The 19,339-nt window shown below is 39.3% G+C and overlaps 1 protein-coding gene across 3 annotated transcripts in view; it reads right to left on the bottom strand.

Moving 5' to 3' along the window:
- The window catches only part of DYNC2H1 (dynein cytoplasmic 2 heavy chain 1), a 342,976-nt gene that overhangs the window by 133,257 nt on the left and 190,380 nt on the right, over positions 1–19,339 (bottom strand). For all 3 annotated transcript variants that reach the window (XR_006208595.1, XM_042959288.1, XM_042959289.1), the window contains exons 78-80: positions 16,610–16,720; positions 11,687–11,842; positions 1,006–1,081 (exon numbers count right to left, since the gene is read on the bottom strand). Coding sequence is in view for 2 of the 3 variants with exons in the window: in XM_042959288.1 (XP_042815222.1) it covers positions 1,006–1,081; positions 11,687–11,842; positions 16,610–16,720 (343 nt within the window). In the remaining variant the exon portion in view is untranslated. The remainder of the gene's footprint in view (positions 1–1,005; positions 1,082–11,686; positions 11,843–16,609; positions 16,721–19,339) is intronic.

Below are 19,339 nucleotides of genomic sequence, written 5' to 3'. Positions count from 1 at the left end.
TTCAGAAGAGCACCCACTGAGAACTTCAGGGAGAACAGGCCTGGCCTGTCAGAGGAAAACAAAGGACTAAGGTGGCTGTATGATTTAAACAGGGATGACGTACCTCATTTTACTTTTCTCAACGCTTGGTTTACGCGTGGCAAATGTTTCAGAGAGCGCTGATCACAAAGAAGCCTGTGTAAGCGGCTCTTCTCGGACCAGCAAGCACTGAGGAGGCTGAGTCAGTGAGCAGAATCGGGATCCGGTTTGGACATGGAAGGGACAGAAATTGCCCAGACACTGGACATTTAAGGATGAGAAAAAGAACCCAGGTGCTTCACAGGTTCTGACCCTGAACAAATACACGACTGGTGGTGGTGTTTACTGAAACGGGGGATTCAGGGAAGGGCTTGGTGGGGCTGCAGGGGCATTTTTAAGTTTGATATCCCTATGAATATATTCTCTCCTCCAATCCATCCCTGCTCTAAACCCTCGCGTCCCCTGCCATGCCCCTGCACCCCTGCACAATACACATCAGAGGGCAGAGGGCAGAGGGCAGAGGGCAGGATGGCCTCAACCGATCACATCACGTGGTCTTGTCTATTACAGTCTATTATTTGCACCTTGATCTTTAACTCCTACTTAATCATAAGTTTAGATTCTACAGATGTGTAGTACTGACGTTAGTCTAGCATAGTCCCCGATTTCACAGTTCCGGAGAGCTGAACAATTCTTCCTAAGCCTGAAACCTAGGAAGGCCACAAACTGAAGACAACGTCTCTCCAGGTTTTGGCTTCCTGAGAGCTACAGAAAGATCAGACAACTATGGCATGTAAAACTAATGACCACCACAGATCGAGAACCAGCCACTAACATAAGCACAGCAGCCAGGACATAAAACACAAAATGAAAAGCAAAAACAAGTTTCATGATAGGAAGTCAATTTTGAAAAAACCACACTGCTAGTAAGACCTCAAAAAAATTTTCCCATTAATATCAGAGAGGACAGTTATCATTAGAACTTACCATCAAAGAGCCTGTCAATAATGCTGTATCCAGCCCGAAGATCTGATAAAGAAAACTCATAAAACTTGGTCCAACCCTATCAAAACAAATTTACAAATATTAAAGACCTACAAACAGTGTTCAAAGATACACATGTAGGCATTATCGACTTTATAATCTTAAGAATGCTCAAAATATGCTAATAAAAGGAAAACTCCCAAAACTTTTTAATAAAAACAATAACTCTAACGTAACAGTAATTTTTTTAAAGAAATTTACTGACATCACAGCATGCCAAGGACTTTTAATACTAGAATAGTTTTTATCATTTAAGTATTGTGGCAATTCAGTCACAGAGGGAACAAATTGGTATAGTAAATTTTTGAGTCTAAATACAGTGTATTCAGTGAGATATTTTCTATAATTTTATCCTTCAGACTTGTGGCTTTTGTCAATAAACATGAGAAAAGAAATGTTACAAAAAATTTTTAAAGGCCCAAAAATAAAGCATTATTTCCTGTACATTTCACCCATGAAGCATTCATGTTGGAACTAAATTATAAACTTGCAGCTAAAAGCTACAATGCTTATATAAAAGGAACATTCATAGAGCTCTAGGTTTTATAAAAATATGAAAAAGGTAAAAAAAATTCTGATGGTACTTCCAATCACTTCAACTAATTTAGTTTAATGTAATGCATTGAAACTAAAATCTATTTAGACTTTAATAGTATTTAGGAATATCAAAACAAATTTCATCCATTAATCATTCAAGACAATATGTACAAAATGCATGTTATATGTAAAGCACTGGGAATGAAAGAATGAACCGAAACATAATCTCTGCCCTCAGGTGGCTGTCAGTAAAATGTGGGCAGAGGGGGAAAAGTGGGTGGGCACAATCCACCACTCAAACACACCTCCAACTACAGGCTACAACTACAACGTGCTTGATGCAAAGAGTCGTACTTGGTCTGCACAAGAAAGAGGTCTGAGCTCATCCGGGAGCTAAGGCACCGCCGCCTTGGTGGGGAGCGGGGAGAACACACAGGAAGGAGTAAGTACATGGACACTTAGGACAATAAAGTTAGAGAATTTGTGTACAAGGAGAGAGAAGCTACTGGAAGGTACTGAGGGCCTGCTGCACACCAGGCACTGTCTGGTCGGTGAGAATCTACCACTGAAGCAAAGAAAAAACCCATGCTCTGGAGAAGTCTGCGCTCTAAGGCTCACACCCAGAACACAGGGGTTTTCAGTCATTTCTGAAACAAACTGGCACAAATAAAGAGTTGGACACAAAAACCTAGGGCTTAGACAACAGGTCTGAGCTAGATACATAAATTTGGGGTCACTAGCATTTGGATACTTTTTTAAAATTATAGATATTGTAAACACACACACACACACACACGAGATTTAAACCTCACTCGCTAAGATTCAGTACAGGTAAGAATCAGAGATCTGTAACGGTTACATGCCTGTCAACAATAACAAACTTCAGTGACAATATTTTTTCTTTCAGCTTTTTATTTAAATTCTAATTAGTTAACATACAGTGCAATATTGGCTTCAGAAGAATTCAGTGATTCAGCACTTACACACAACACCAAGTGCTCCTCCCAAGTGTCCTCCTTAATGCCCATCACTCATCCAGTCCATTGTCCACCTCCCTCCCTCCATCAATGCTCAGCTTGTTCTCTGTCATTAACAGTCTCTTTTGAAAATAAGAAAGAGTCTCTTTTGAAAATTAAAAAAAGAATCTCTTCTGGTTTGTTGCCTTTCCTTTTTCCCCTTATATGTTCATCTGATTTGTTTCTTAAATTCCACATGAGTGAAATTATATGGTATTTGTCTTTCTCTGATTGACTTATTTCATTTAGCAACATACACTCTAGCTCCATCCATGTCATTGCAGATGACAAGATTTCGTTCATTTTGATGGCTAAATAATACTCCATTGTATACATATGCTACATCTTCTTTATCCATTCATCAGTTGGTAGACACTTAGACTCATTCTATAATTTGGCTATTAATGATAGTGCTGCTATAAACATTGGTATGCATCTATCCCTTGGAATTAGTGTATCTGTATCCTTTGTGTAAATACCTATAAATACCTAGGAGTGCAACTGTTGGATTCTAGGGTGGTTCTATTTTTAACTTTTTGAGGAACCTCCTTACTGTTCAGAGTGGCTGCACCAGTTTGCATTCCTACCAACAGTGCATCCTTGCCAACACCTGTTGTTTCTTGTGTTGTTAATTTTAGCCAACCTGACAGGTGTGAGTGGTATCTCATCATGGTTTTGATTTATACTTTCCTGATGATGAGTGATGTTGAGCATCTTTTCATGTGTCTGTTAGCCATCTGGATGTCTTCTTTGGAAAACTGTCTATTCATGTATTCTGCCCATTTCTTAACTGGGTTATTTGTTTTTTTTGTATTTTGTATGTTGAGTTTGCTAAGTTCTTTATAGCTTTTGGATAACTATTATATATGTCATTTGGAAATATCTTCTCCAATTCTGTAGGTTGCCTTTTAGTTTTGTTGATTGTTTCCTTTCCTGTGCAGAAGCTTTTTATTCTGATGAAGTATCAGTAGTTCCTGTTTGCTTTTGTTCCCCTTGTCTCCAACATTTCTAGTAAGAAGTTGCTCTGACCAAAGTCAAGAGGTGGCTTCCTGTGTTCTTCTCGAAGATTTTGATGGTTTCCTGTCTCACATTTAGGTCTTTCATCCATTTTGAATTTATTCTTTGTACATGGTAGAAGGAAGTGGTCCAGTTTTCCTAACATCACTTCTCGAAAAGACTGTCTTTCCTCCAGTGGCTATTCTTTCCTGCTTCATCAAAAATCAGTTGACCATATAATTGTGGGTCCATTCTGGGTTTTCTATTCTGTTCCATCAATCTATGTGTCTGTTTTCATGCCAGTACCATACAGTCTGACTACAGCTTTGTAATATACTTTGAAACCCAGAATTGTGATGCCTCCAGTTCTGTTTTTCTTTTTGAGGACTGCTTTGGTTATTCGGGGTCTTTTGTGTTCCATACAAATTTTAGGTTTGTCCTAGCTCTGTGAACAATGCTGGTGGCATTCTGACGGGGAATGCATTAAATGTGTGAATTGTTTTAAATAGTATAGACATTTTTAACAATGTTTGTTCTTCCAATCCATGAGCATGGAATGTTTTTCCATTTCTTTGTGTCCTCTTCAATTTCTTTCATAAGCCTTCTATATTTTTCAGAGTACAGATCTGTACCTTTTTGTTTAGCTTTATTCCTAGGTACCTAATTGCAGTTGCAAATGGAATTGATTCCTTCATTTCTTTTTGTTGCTTCGTTATTGGCATATAGAATTGCAAGAGATTTCTGTAGGTTGATTTTATATCCTGCAACTTTGCTGAATTCATGTACTAGTCCTAGTAATTTTTTGGTGGAATCTTTCAGGTTTTCCACATAGAGTATCATGCCATCGGTAAACAGTGGAAGTCTGACTTCTTCCTTCCTGACTTGGCTACCTTTTATTTCTTTTTGCTGTCTGATTGCTAAGTCTAAGACTTCCAGTGATGTGTTAAATAGTAATCGTGAGAGGGGACATCCTTGTCTTGTTCCTGACCATAGGGGAAAGGCTCTCAGTTTTTCCCCATTGAGGATGGTATTAACTGTGGGTCTTTCGTATATGGTTAGGTCCCATCTATCCCTACTTTGTTGAGGGTTTTTTTTTTTTTTTTTTTTTTTTTTATCAAGAATGGATGCTGTAATTTGTCAAATGTTTTTCTGCATCTGTTGACAGGAACATATGGTTTGCACACTTTCTTTTATCAATGTGGTGTATCATATTCATCTATTTGTGAATACTGAACTAGCCCTGTGGCCCAGGGATAAATCCCACTTGATCATGGTGAATAATTCTTTTAATGTACTGTTGAATTTGATTTGCTAGTATTTTGTTGGGAATTTCTGCATCCCTGTTAATCAGGGATATTGGCCTATAACTCTTTTTTAGTGGGGTTTTTGTCTGTTTTTGGAATCAAGGTAATGCTGGCCTCACAGAATGAGTTTGGAAGTTTCCATTCCATTTCTTTTTTTTTTTTAAAGTTTGAGAGGAATAGTTATGAATTCTTCTTTAAATGTCTGGTAGAATTCCCTTGGGAAGCCATCTTGCTGCCCTACACTCCTGTTTGTTGGAAGATTTTTGATTACTGTTTCAATTTCTTTGCTGGTTATGGGTCTGTTCAAATTTTCTATTTCTTCCTGTTTGGTACTTTCAATGTTTCTAGAAATTTATGCATTTTTTCCAGATTCTCCAGTTTGTTGGCATATTTTTCATAATATTCTCTTATAACTGTTTATATTTCTTTGGTGTTAGTTGTGATCTCTCCCCTTTCATTCATGATTTTATTTATTTAGGTCCTTTCTCTTCTCTTTTCATTAAGTCTGGCTAGGAGTTTATCAATTTTATTAATTCTTTTGAAGAACCACCTCTTAGTTTCATTGATTTGTTCTACTGGGTTTTTTGTTCCTGTATCATTTATTTCTGCTCTAGTCTTTATTATTTCTCTTCTTCTGCTGGCTTTAGGCTTCAACTGCTGCTCCTTTTCTAATCCCTTTAAGTGTTAGAGTTAGGTATAAGACCTGTATTGCAATATCATTTCTCTCTTAGGAATGCCTCTGCTGCATCCTAAAGGTTTTGAATGGTCATCTTTTCATTTTCATTTGCTTCTATGTATTTTTTTTTAATTTCTTCTTTAATTTCCTGGTTAACCCATTCATTCTTTAGTGGAATGTTCTTTAACCTCTATGTATTTAAAGGCTTTCCAAACTTTTTCTTGGGGTTGATTTCAAGTTTCATAGTGTTGTGATCTGAAAATATGCATGGTATGATCTCAACCTTTTGTACCTGTTGAGGGCTGATTTGTGACCATGTATGTGATCTATTCTGGCAAATGTCCCATGAACACTTAAGAAGAATGTGTATTCTGTTTTAGTGTGAAATGTTCTGAATATACCTTTTAAGTCCATCTGGTCCAGCGTGTCCTTCAAAGCCACTGTTTCCTTGTTGATTTTCTGCTTAGATGATCTGTCCTTTGCTCTAAGTGGGATGTTAAAGTTCCCTACGATTATTGTATTACTGTCAATGAGTTTATGTTTGCTATTAATTGATTTATATATTTGGGCATACCAAGTTAGGGGCATAAATCTTTACAATTGTTAGATCTTCTTGATGGATAGACCCCTTAATTATGATATAATGCCCTTCTTCAGCTCTTGTTACAGTCTTTCGTTTAAAATCTAGTTTGTCTGATATAAGTATGGCTACTCAGGCTTTCTTTTGGCATCCATTAGCATGATAGATGGTTCTACATTCCCTCACTTTCAATCTGTTGATGTCTTCAGATCTAAAATGAATCTCCTGTAGGCAGCATATAGATGGGTATTATTTTTTTTAATTCATTCTGATACCCAATGTCTTTTGATTGGAGCATATAGTCCATTTGCATTCAGGGTGATTGCTGAAAGATAGGAGTTTGGTGCCAGTGTGTTACCTGTAGAGTTGGTGTTTCTGGTGATGTTACAAAGAGCCCCTTTTATAATTTCTTGCAAGGGTGGTTTAGTGGTCACCAACTCCTTAAGATTTTGTCTGTCTAGGAAAGTCTTTAACCCTCCTTCTATTCTGAAAGACAGCCTTGCCTGATAAAGAATTCTTGGCTGCTGCAAACCTGATCTGTCTTCCATTGTAGGTTAAGGACTTTTTTTTTTCCTTGCTGCTTTCATAATTCTTTCCCTGTATTTTGTGAATTTGACTATGATATGTCTTGGCAATGGCTGGCAATGGCTGAATTTAACGGGGGTTCGCTGTGCTTCTAGGATTTTATGTCTGCATTCTTCCCCAGAATGGGAAGTTTTCCACTGTAATTTGCTCACATAAACTTTATTCCCCCTTTTCTCTCTCTTCATCTTCTGGGACTCCCATGATATGAATATTATTCCGTTTTAATAAGATGCTGAGTTTCCTGAGTCTACCTTTAGGATCCATTACCTTTCTTTCCCTCTTCTTTTCACCTTCATTTTTTCCCATAATTTTATCTTCTTTATTATTGAATCACTACTCTGCTTCAGCCATCCTCACTGTGATGGCATCCATCCGGTTTGCATCTCGGTTATAGCATTTTTAATTTCGGCCAGACTAGATTTTGGCTCTTTTATATTGGCAGGAAGGGATTCTCTAGGGTTTTCTAGCTTTTTACAAGCCCAGCTAATATTCTTAAAATCACTGTTTTCAATCTCAGTTCAGGATATATGTACTGATTAAATCCCTGGCCATCATTTCTTCCTGTTCTTTCTTTTGGGGTGAATTCCTCTATCTTGTCATTTTGGAGGAAGAAAAAAATTAAAAAGTAAAAAAATAACAAATAAAAAATTTTAATTTTGAAAAAATTCAAGTAAAGGAAGCTAGATTCTAGGTGTGTTTTGGTCTGCTTACAAAAAGCTTGAAAGAAAAAAGACAAAAGAGGGAAAAAATTAAAAATTTAAAAATAAATAATAAAACTTAAAAATAATTTTGCTCTTTCTGTATCCAAGGTGGAGGGAAAAAAAAATCATAAGCAACAAAAAAACCCAAATGAAGCTAGATCCCATCTCTCCTAGAACTGGAGCTTTGCAGCAGTCTATGGTCAGTAGGCTAAGCCAGGGTTTGCTGCCCTCATCAGGAGTCTTTGTTCCTATGCTGGTGAACATGGGGCTTGATGGTGCCCCCTGGGTCTTTTGCCCATGAGACGCCAAATCACCTCCACCAAATGCTCTCACAAGCAGGGGAACCGCTTCTCCCGGTGTGACCCCTGGGATCCTCAGACCCTGTGGCTGCTCTGGGGACTCCGCCCTCCTTCCTCACTGGACACCGCCAGGTGCTGACCTCTGAAACGTCACACTCGGCGCCCTACCATTTATAGAAACCTGGTGGTACCGAAACCTCTCCTTTCCCTCATCGGTGGTTCTGGGGAACATTTTCTTGTCTAGTCCCCAGAGAGTGTTTTCACTCTTTCTATCTGCTTTTGGGGCAAGTGTTTTCCTGCAAAAACCCGAGGCACTGTTCTCTCTCTCTCTCCTCTCGGCAAAAAAGACTGCCTCCCCTCTGAGGCACCCTGACTCTTCTCGCTCGCCAGTTCACCTCTCAGCACCATGCACCTGCTGCGTTCTCTCCCTCAAACTATGCAGATCATTGTGTGAATCCTGAGATCGATTTCCTATGTGTTCAAAATGGTTTGATGTTGATCTAGCTGAGTTCAAGGGACATGTCCAGGGTGTCCTTACTACTCCACCATCTTAACTTCTGCTTGCTTCCTGTAATACATTAAATACATTTCCTACCTACTCAAAATAAAGTATTGATAATATTTCTTACATCACTATTAAACCTTATTTATAAGTGTTTACTTAAAATTTTTTTCATACTTCAGAGATTAATATTTATAACACTCTCAAGTTAGAAGGCCTCAACTCTCAGTATTACCTGACACAGCAATTTCCTATTGAGGTTCTAATTCCAAAATGGTAAGAACTGTACTCTGAGTAGCATAGTTACGGACACAGTGGCATATGATTAAGGATTTGTAAAATATGGTACAAAAAATTCAAAAGGTAATTTTTGTTTTTCATATCATATTTTCTAATAGAAATAATGTAAATTGTGGGAAGGCTCTCTAGACAGCCCATCAAATCTTACTTTAGCCCACCTGGAAACCCAGGCAGGGTGTTAAGTGGTCTTGTAAACATGAATGAGAAGAACCCTGTTACCAAGGTACCCACCGTGTAGTAAGAATAATAAGGTATCAAAGAGTAACAAGCATCAATCAAAAAGACCTTACATTAAGTGTAGTATTAGAAGTACAGCACACATGTGTAAAATAGAGGAAGTTAATTCCGCGACCAAATACAGCACTGCAATGAAAAATAGCAAAACACCTTTCATTAACACAAGGAATGAAAACCAAGTTGAATTGGTGGTGGATCTTTACTTCTAGAAGTTGGTGATTAAAGCAAAAGGAGGAAAAATAGTAAAACAGTTTGTGGAGTGCATATCTGTATGACATTATCTCTAACAATTTTAATGGTATTTTATGTTTTGACTGGGTTTTCCTCCCAATTTCTTCATTTTAAAGAAAGCAAACTTCATGTGTTAAAAAAAGTGACACTTTCAAATATTTGTGTGTGAAAGTAAATTGCTCTAAAAAAGGACATTTTGGTACTATGTACAAATTCTTTAAAATACACCTCTCTGGGCTTCCTGGGTGGTTCAGGCAGTTGAGCGTCCAACTCTTGATTCTGGCTCAGGTCATGATCCCAGGGTTGGGGGATCGAGCCCCATGTTGGGCTCTGCACTGAGTGAGGAGCCAGCTTGGGATTCTCTCTCTCCATGTGCCCCTTCCCCACTCTCGTGTGTGCTCAGTCTCTCAGTAAACTGAACTAAACTAAACTAAACTAAAAGGATATGTTGACCCAAACTCCCCAAATTTAGAAATTGCCACCCTGAATAAACATTAAATGAGGCAAATATAAGGATATCCATTGCAATGTTTTTTGTAACAGCAAAGACTGAAAAGAACATGTATGCCCATCTAACAAAACTGCTTATAAGTAAGTACATAGATATGGTGAATACAAATAATATTTTAAAATTAGGCATTAAATGGTTACTAATCTTTAATTGTTTTTTTTTTAATTTGAGAGAGACGGAGAGAGAATCCTAAGCAGGCTCCATGCTCAGTGCCAAGCCCAATGGGGCTCGATCCACAACCCTGGGATCATGACCTGAGCCAAAACAAGAATCAGATGCTTAACTGACTGAGCCACACAGGTGTGCCTATTGGTCAGTAATCTTTAAAAATCTCTGTAATGTTTTGGTTAATAAAGCAAAATACAAAACTGTATTTGTAACATGCTATTTGAGTTAAAAAGACTGTATGCATGTCTGAGTGTAAATACATAAAATGTTTATTTATACAATCTTTCTTGAAGGACACCCAAGAAGGGGTGAACAGCAGCTGTCCTGAGAAGAGAAACTGGTGACAGGGAGAGAGAAAGGGAACAGACTAAATTTTAGGTGCGAATCATCTTGTAGCTTTTTAATTTATATCAGGTACATGTATCACATAATAAAAAAATGTAATTTCATTTAAAAAACAATTCCCTGTTTTCAGTACAGTCCTTTCACTACCACTGTTGTTCATGAACCCGTCAGCACGAGCTGCTGTTAGGGGCGGAGGCTCTAGAAGAGGTGGGCCCGGCCACTGCCAAGCTCTGCAGGCTGAAGTAAGAGTCCTCCGGCAAGTTAACTGCCATCAAGACCCACGGGCCTTCTCTGTAAGGTGACAAGAACAAGCACACGCTCCTTTAAGGGCAGTGTGCAGACTGTGTGGAAACAACACGTCACTGTTTTACTTACTACTGCATCAGCGAGACACATCTTTATTGGCAGGTCACGTGCAAGGCACTCGTACACATACACTGTTCCATCTCATCCTCGCAAGAAAGGTAAGCATGGTGAGTAATCCCCATTACACAGCTGAGGAAACTGTGGCTTACTAGAGTTCAGTAACTTTCCCCAGGTCACCTGCTAGGAAATTCGAGAGGCAGGACTCAAACCCAAGTCTGTGACTTCGGAACCCACAACCCTATTCTGACATGTAACTGAAACAGAGAGAGAGGCTAAACAGGGACAGGCTGAGGAACCAACAGAAGTGGACAAAGCTAAAAAAAAGATGGGAAAAATTAAATCTGGAAGTGATGCAATTTACGGCTGAGATAGGCATTTGGCAAGAAGAACAGAACATGTTCCAGCAAAGAAGGCCACGGCAGTGGGAAAGGGTGGCCTATTGGTCGCGAGAACAACACCAGGCAACACCTATGGCGGCAAAGAGCTGGATGAATTCGAGGACCAGGAAGAAGTCCACTGTGGCTGAGTTGCAGAGACCAAGTGGGAAGAGGGTTCTGGGACGATGCTGAAGACAAAGGACCAGAAATGTGCCTATTTCTTCACAAGTACACTAGAAAGTCATTTGATGGGTTGTAAGCAGAGTAGTGAAATAATCAAACTGCCATATTAGGAAAATGATTCTGGCTGCTAAATGGAAAAATCAAAAAGAACAGGAAATGATCTCAGAAAAGAGTACAGGTAAGCGGTAAGGTACTCGGAGAAAATAGTGGAAAGAAATGCACAGATTTGAACTGTATGTTGTTAAGTAAAATCCACATGACTTGGGAATGAACTGGGTAGGCAGGCTAAGAAAGAAAAACATACCAAGAACAATTCCTAGGTTTCTAGCATGAGGAAATAAATCGATAAATAAATAAATGGATAAAAGGATCAATGCCTTTTACTGAGAGGGAAACATGAAAGGAAAACAATATGCGGAATTCAGTTCTGAACTTTGAGATGTCTGTGATGGATCAACCACAAAAATGACACTGAACAATCACTGAGGGTTTATAATGGTTCATGCCTTGTGGCGAACAATGTAATTCAGAGATGTGAGCTACGTATACACTCCTGAAGATGAACAACAAAGACAGAATTAGAGATAGAAAGTCGTAAACCATGAAAAGAATTATTAAGTAATCCCAGCCACTGAAACTAAATTGGTAGGAATGCTCTGATACAAAAATATGCACAACTTACAAGAGGTCCAACACATGTTCTCACTCACCTGTGGAATGTAATTTCGTCTTTCCTGACATGCAGCATGAAACCACGCAAAACTAAAGAGAGCGTGAGCTCGATGGATGCTGTCTTTTTTGCTGATTTGCTCGGCAGTCCAAGATTCGTAAGTGCGCATTAAATTCTTCTTCAAACCTGGAGGTGACTGAAGACAAAAGATTGACCCCTTATTGTCTCAAATCTTCCAAATTAAATTAACATTTAACATGTTTGAGAACATACTTTAATAAAGAAAAGTTTTCACCATTAACCACCCAATTTGACTTATTTTATATTACTTCAAAAAGTATGTATCTAAAACTAGTTTTAAACTCCTTGTAAAAAGGAGTTTGAATTTATATCCAGTATAAATTCAATAATTTTCAAATTTAAAAAAACTATAAAAGCAACAATATTTAGAACAACCCAATAAATTTTATATGATTGCCGGAGCACCTGGGTGGGTCAGTCGGTTAAGTCCGACTCGGTTAAGTCCGACTCAGTCGGTGGCTCAGTCCGACTTAGGCTCAGGTCATGATCTCACAGTCTGTGAGTTCAAGTCTCACATCAGGCTCTGTGCTGACAGCTCAGAGCCTGGAGCCTGCTTTGGATTTTGTGTGTGTCTCTCTCTCTGCCCCGCCCCCGCTTGAGCTCTGTCTGTCTCTCTCTCCCAAATAAACAAACATTAAATTTAAATTTTATATGATCGTTGAGGTATTTTACTGAAACTAAATCATACACAAGGAATGTGACACTGACTGTTAGGGGCACATGGTTTTTCCCCTGCTATGAACACACCCCCTTCTGCAGGTGCTATCTGAGCTTCTGGGCCCTCCCTGCACTATTGACATACAACGCCAACTAACACTCCCAGCACATTAGACCACTGGAGTTCAAGTGGGGATTAGCAGATACCACAGATACCACTAGGCTCATAAACACAAATTCAAACCCACAAAGTGTATATTGAACTAGTAGTCAAAAAGCACTTATCTACATGTCCAGGATTGGTTTATATTGTTGAATTATCCAAATGAGAAAGATGAATTTCTAATTCTTTTTGGAAAAGTGTAAACTAAACCCACTTCTTGTGTGTGTGTTAAAAAAAAAAAAATCCTTTTTTTTTAATCAAACACATTTGTCTATTAATCATCGGTTTCCTGGAGAATTCTTCTAATGTTAAAAAAATGTGCATTTATCTGAATTTATTTTAATTAGCTTTTTTAAAAAGTAAAACTTTTCCTTTAAAGAATGACTGCTACAAGGAACAGTCAGTCCCTCTGCGATCCTTTCCATGCTGTGTTTTTCTCAAATAAAAAGACTTCTTCAACATTAGAAGAAAATACCATTGATTTACTAAGTACATATCCATATACTTTTAAAAATAAAAGTTTCGTGTTTATGAAACAGTAACAAAAATTATGACAAAATAGGCCAAATTTTCTGAGCATTTGATAAAACGTGAAAATAACAGAAAACTGAATATCCACTTAGTTTTTAAAGCAGTAAAGATTACATAAAATGAACAAATCATAAAGAATTAGAGAAAATCAGACACAAACATTTTTGAAAAATAACAAAATGAAGACACTAACATGTCCAATTATGGGATAAGGCCTAGCATGTAGTCAACTGCAAATTCACAGACATAAAATAATTTCAATATTACCTCAAGTAAATATATATTAGTTAAGCATTCAACACAAGAAATCAGGAATACCAAAGGCAAATAGAAATCTAAGGGAAACTTAAAAAAGAAGAATAAAGCAGGAAATTCAGTGAAAAGTATTAGTAGAAAAAAAGCAAATTATTAAGTATGACATCAGGTATTTGGAGTGAATTTTTAAAAGTCTGTCAACTAATCAAAAGAAGAAATAAACAATAAGATAGAGATGTAACAACCTTTAAAGATAATATACACGTGTGTACATACATATACAGTAATAATTTTGAATATAATTAACTGGACTACTTTCTAAAATAGTTAATTATCTATATGGAATTAAGAATTAGAAAAAAATACCAATTCAAATAAAATTTCCATTAAAAGTAATCAAATCACCTCCTGAAAGAAAATCCTGGCAAAGGCTGTACATGAAAATATTCAAGAACAGTTCTCCTGATAAATTAATTCTTCGTGTACTGTACGTGCCAGGTAGTACGCAGTAACTACAATGCTCAAGAGAAAAAATAGCCCCTATCCTTTTGGCTACAACAATTCACCGCTAGAATATACAGTCAGAGTGTACTGGGAGAGCAGCTGAGACGATTTTGGAAAAGTTCATTTTACTAGACATCGTAAAGACTTTCGACTGACATGTTTCCAAATAGTAAATGAACTTTACATTCTGTGGATTAACCATTATCCTTTTTCTTCCTTAAATGAGACTAACATCTTCAGATAAAAAACAAGAAATACTGATCTAAAGAAACACGTGACTATAATCAATACGAAGACATTTTTCTTCATAACAAAGATCACACAAAACAAATTTCTACAAACAGAAAAAAACCAAGCAGAACCTCTTCCACCAGCTTTAAAAAGTTTTAATTCCATTTGCCATTTTATTTATGACTTGGCCCAGTTACACGGTAACATTGCAAACACACATAGTTTTGGATATGTCAGAAGAATGATGGGCTCAAACAGGAAACCCACACTGGAACTCTTGCTCAGCTGCTCTCAGAAGACCAGTAAGAACACCAGATACTCATGTGCAAAAGAAGAAGTTGAACCGTCCCTTTATACTGCATATAAAAATTAATCCACTCTGCACTAAAGACCTAAACGTAAGGCTATAAAACAATAAAACCAGAAGGAAACATAGAAGGAGGCTCCATGACATTGGCTCTGGCGATGACTCTTTGGATATGACAGGGGCACAGGCAACAGAAGCCAACACCAGGCAAACAGGACACGTCAAACTTTAAAGACGTCTAGGCTACAAAGGAAACAGCACAGTGGAGAGGAGGCACCATGAAAGGGAAGAAAATATTTGTCAACTATACATCTGACAAGGAACTCCTCCAATTCAATCAAAAACCCAGTTAAAAATGGGCAGAGGACTTAAGACCTTTCTCTAAGCCAATATGCAAACAGGCAAGAAGTCCACAAAAAGATGTTCAACGTCACTACTTACGAAGGAAATGTGGTGAGACACCGCTCACACCGTTAGGATGGCTGCTGCGCGCACGCACACACACAAATGACAAGCAGCACTGCAGGGATCAGTAGAAGGCAGCATCCTTCAACAATTAAACACAGAATGACTTCTGACCTGGCAGTTCCACAGAAGCCCTGAGAACCAGCTCGCGGAGAACCAGTTGTGCCGTCGTCGTCCCTGCAGCATGACGCACAGCTGTGCGGAGACACGCGCCCCCCCCCCCCGTGTCCCGCACTGCTGGATCAAGATGACGCCACATGCGCACACACGGAATCGCGGACCCTCACAGGGAAGGAAGCCCCCCTCGTGTGTGTCGACGGGAGAAACCCTGAGGACGTTCCCACAGACAGTGTGACAGGCCAGGCCTCAAGGACAAATCTTCCAGGCGCCCCTAGGCAGGCAAACTCCTGGAGATACAGAGTGGAGGAGGGACAGCCAGGCCCCCCACCCCTCCTCCAGAGAGGGAAGAAGAAGGGACCGGGGAGTCGGTCCGCAGCAGACAGTCTCCGCTGGGCAAGATGGAACGAGTTCTAGGGCTCCGCTGCACAAGAGAGCACACGTGTCACTACCCAACTGTGCCATCAAAAATGGTGAAGATGGCAAATTTTATGTTACGTGTCTTTTACCAATACAAATACCGAAAAATGAAATAAAATTTAGAAGGAAGATTTAAATTTATTTCGATAAACATCATCTGATGCTATTATTTATGTTTCTTTTACCTGACCTACACAAAGTGTGTTTTGTTTTGTTTTGTTTGAGTACAGCTGCCACACAACCTGACAATAATTTCAGGTGTGCGGCACGTGACTGGACGAGGGTGGCATCACGCCGTGCTCGCCACAAGCGCAGCTGCCGCCTGTTGGCACACAACGCTGTCACACCACCCCCCCCCCCACTGTGTCCCGCTCACCGTGCCCTTCCTCCCCAAGACTCACACTACCACTGGCATTCTGTACCTCCTGCCGCCATCCCCCCCTGCACCATCAGTCCGTCCTCTATTTATACACCTGATTCTGCTTTTTGTCGTTTGTAGACTCAATCACCACATTCCACTTAGACTGGACTCACGTGTTCGTCTTTTTCAGTCTGACTTATTTCACTTGGTTAATACCCTGTGGTCCATCCACGGTGTCGCAAAGAGCAAGATCTCACCCCTGTCACGGCCGAGTAATCAGCCACTGCAGACACCACGCCTTCCCTGTCCGCCGATCTATGACGGACACTTGCGGCTTCCATAGTTTGGCTACGATAAATAATCCCACAATAAACACAGGGGTGCATGTTTCTTTTTGAAATAGTGTGATGTTTTCTGTGGGTAAATACCCGGCAGTGGAACTGCTGGGTCGTAGAGTAGTTTGATTTTTAACTTTCTGAGGAACCTCCACACTGTTTTCCAGAGCAGCTGCACCAGTTTGCATTCCCACCAGCAGTGTAAACGGTTCCTGTTTCTCCGCATCACGGCCAACACCTGTGGTCTTCTGGGTTGTTAATGTTAGCCACTCTGACAGGTGCGAGGTGGTTTCGATTCGTACTTCCCTGATGATGAGTGATGCTGAGCATCTTTTCATGTGTCTGCTGGCCATCTGCTTGTCTTCTTTGGAAAAATATCTATCCAGGTCCTCTGCCCATTTATTAATCGAATTGTTTGTTGAACAAGACAGTTTTACGTGTTCTGTAGGACAGACAGTCCTTTACAGAGCTGTAGGAGGCATGTGGAGGTTAGTGCACTTAAGACAGCTAGTGATTCAAGGTTTAAATCTTCTTACCTCGTATGTGATCTTTAAACTTGACTGTAATAAAATAGGAGTAAAATGGGGATGAACTTCTGCAGTCAGCCACAGACGAAAGGTATCTTTAGGTTGAAGAGTATTTAATTCCTGGTTTATAAAAACAGCAACAATAAAAATCTACTTCAATATACACACTCATTTCCATTTTAGAAATGTATTAGTAGTAAGTAACTTTTTCCTACTGAAATCCTTCTATGACATTCTGATATATTTCATTCTGCTGCTTATTTGTTCTGTGACCTTGGGTTCTAGGATTTACACCAATGCTGAGCAAGGATAATATGAGTGCGCATCTTGTGAACCGTGTACAACACTCATAGCTGCACATGATGCACAGCAAGTACAAAACAAGTGTTAGCGGTAACCGATGCACCTCAACTGGTCACCACCTTCTGGACCTTAGGTTCTCACCGCTTTGATTAGGGCTTCCAGAGAGTTCTAGCATGAGAGCACTTCCTTTATTGGCAACGTTTGCTGTATCCTACTTATTGCCTATCATATAAAGTCAAAACTTCACCACACAAATTCCTCGGCCTGTGCTATCTGCTGCAGTCACTTATTCAAATTTCATGTCTGTGTCCTCTTGAATATTTTTCCTTTCTACCTGTTATGTTCTTTGGAACCTGAAAATTCTTACTCATCTGTCAAGTTAAGTCCAAGTCTTAGGGGGATATTTTCTCCAACTCTTCAGTACCAGTCCCAGGCACATTAATCCCTCAAGACACTTTGTGAACTGTCTTCTGTAGTATTCACTATGCTACAATATAGTTACTAATGTGGGCTGTCTCTTCTACACCAACTTCCTTCCTACGAGCAGGTACAAATTTTGTATGCATTGAGCACTTACGGCAACTGCTGGCTTTTTTTCTGTACTAAACAAGTGTTTGTAGAATAAACGAATGAATGACAAAAGACTTAAGAGTTCTAAAAGACTGAAAACTAAAATTTATGTTAAAAAATATAATCTATGTCTGATTCTAATATTTACTATTTTAATGCAAAATACAGGTGACCACAAAAAAAAAAAAAGGCAAAAGAATTGGCCATAAAAACACTGTGCTTACTTAACATTGTATATTGTAAAATGTATCTACACTTACTAACAATTTAAGAAGGTAAAATTTACATGAAATTTTGGTTTAGGTTAGCACATTTTAAAAGAAAGGTAAAAAACACACATTCATGATAGAGTTGGTTTGAAAATAAATTTGCAAATTTATACCCAAACAATTTATCCTAACTCCCCAAAAGAAAATTTAAAAAATATTTTAAAGTTTAAACTTTTTTATTATCATCTACCTTATATGCTTCAAAAAGTTCTAATTAAGATTTGCTTCCAGGGATGCATGGGGGGCTCAGTCGGTTAAGTGTCCTACTTCGGCTCAGGTCGTGATCTCTGGTTCCTGAGTTCAAGCCTCACGTTGGGCTCTGTGCTGACAGCTCAGAGCCTAGAGCCTGCTTTGGATTCTGTGTCTCCCTCTCTCTCTCTGCCCCTCCCCCGCTCATTCTCAGTCTCTCCCTCTCTCTCTCTCAAAACAGGAATAACCTTTAAAAAATTTTTTTAAAAAAGATTTGCTTCTGGGGCACCTGGTGGCTCAGTCGGTTAAGCAGCCAACTTCAGCTCAGGTCATGATCTTGCGGTCTGTGGGTTCAAGCCCTGCATCGGGCTCTGTGCTGACAGCTCAGAGACTGGAGCCTGTTTTGGATTCTGTGTCTCCCTCTCTCTCTGACCCTCCCCCGTTCATGCTCTGTCTCTCTCTGTCTCAAAAATAAATAAATGTTTAAAAAAAAAAAAAAGATATACATGTTAAAAAAAAAGATTTGCTTCTGAGTAATCATTGTAATTGTGTGTTACACAAATAAATAGCTATCGATCTATTATTTGGAAGAAAAAGCAGAATTTAAGCATTTACAGGTCTTCTTTACATGTTTTAAAACATATGTGATTTATCAGACATGAATTATATATTTTTACACATTAATGGTTTTCTCAGAAAACTGTCCTAATAATAGAATTCCTCAAATATTTACATATACCTCAGTTTCCAAATCTGTGTCTTGTTTTGATTTTATGAACCACCACCGTCCATCAATTAACTCACTGAGTCATGAACTCATTCAAAGATGTGATCGCCTATATGTTGTGAAAGGTGCTACAGGTGCCATGTACTAGGACCACACAATTTTTCGACACATTACAATTAGTTAAGGGCCTCTGTCAATCTATTCTACTCTCAATGATACGTCTGCCAGATCGATTAAACTAATTAACTCACCCTCCTGCTTAAGACCTCCTTTGACTTCATCCTAAGAAAAAAATTTCCAAATTCTTCTGCATGGTTCTCAGGGTATTCCACAACCCAGCCCCACTCTGCCACGCCCAGCCCTCCCAGCACATTCAAGGTCATCTTTATTCTTTGTACTAGGCCTGTTCGTCTCCCCCACTAGGTCTCTATTTGTGCTGCTGGAATTAACCAGGCTATCCTCACCTGCCTGTCTGCCTTCCCTCCCCCCTTCCCTCCTTCCTCCCTCCCTTCCTTCCCTTCTTTCCCTTCCTTCCCTCCCTCTTTCCTCCCCTCCCTCCCTCCTTCCTCCCTTCCTTCCCTCCCTTCCTCCTCCCTTCCTTCCCTCTCTTTCCTCCCTCCTTCCTTCCCTCCCTCTTTCCTCCCCTCCCTCCCTCCTTCCTCCCTTCCTTCCCTCCCTTCC

This window comes from Panthera tigris, chromosome D1 (genome assembly GCF_018350195.1).
Source record: "Panthera tigris isolate Pti1 chromosome D1, P.tigris_Pti1_mat1.1, whole genome shotgun sequence".
Taxonomy (NCBI): Eukaryota; Metazoa; Chordata; class Mammalia; order Carnivora; family Felidae; genus Panthera; species Panthera tigris.
Note: the sequence above shows the minus strand (reverse complement) of the source record. Positions and strands in the feature narration are given on the sequence as shown.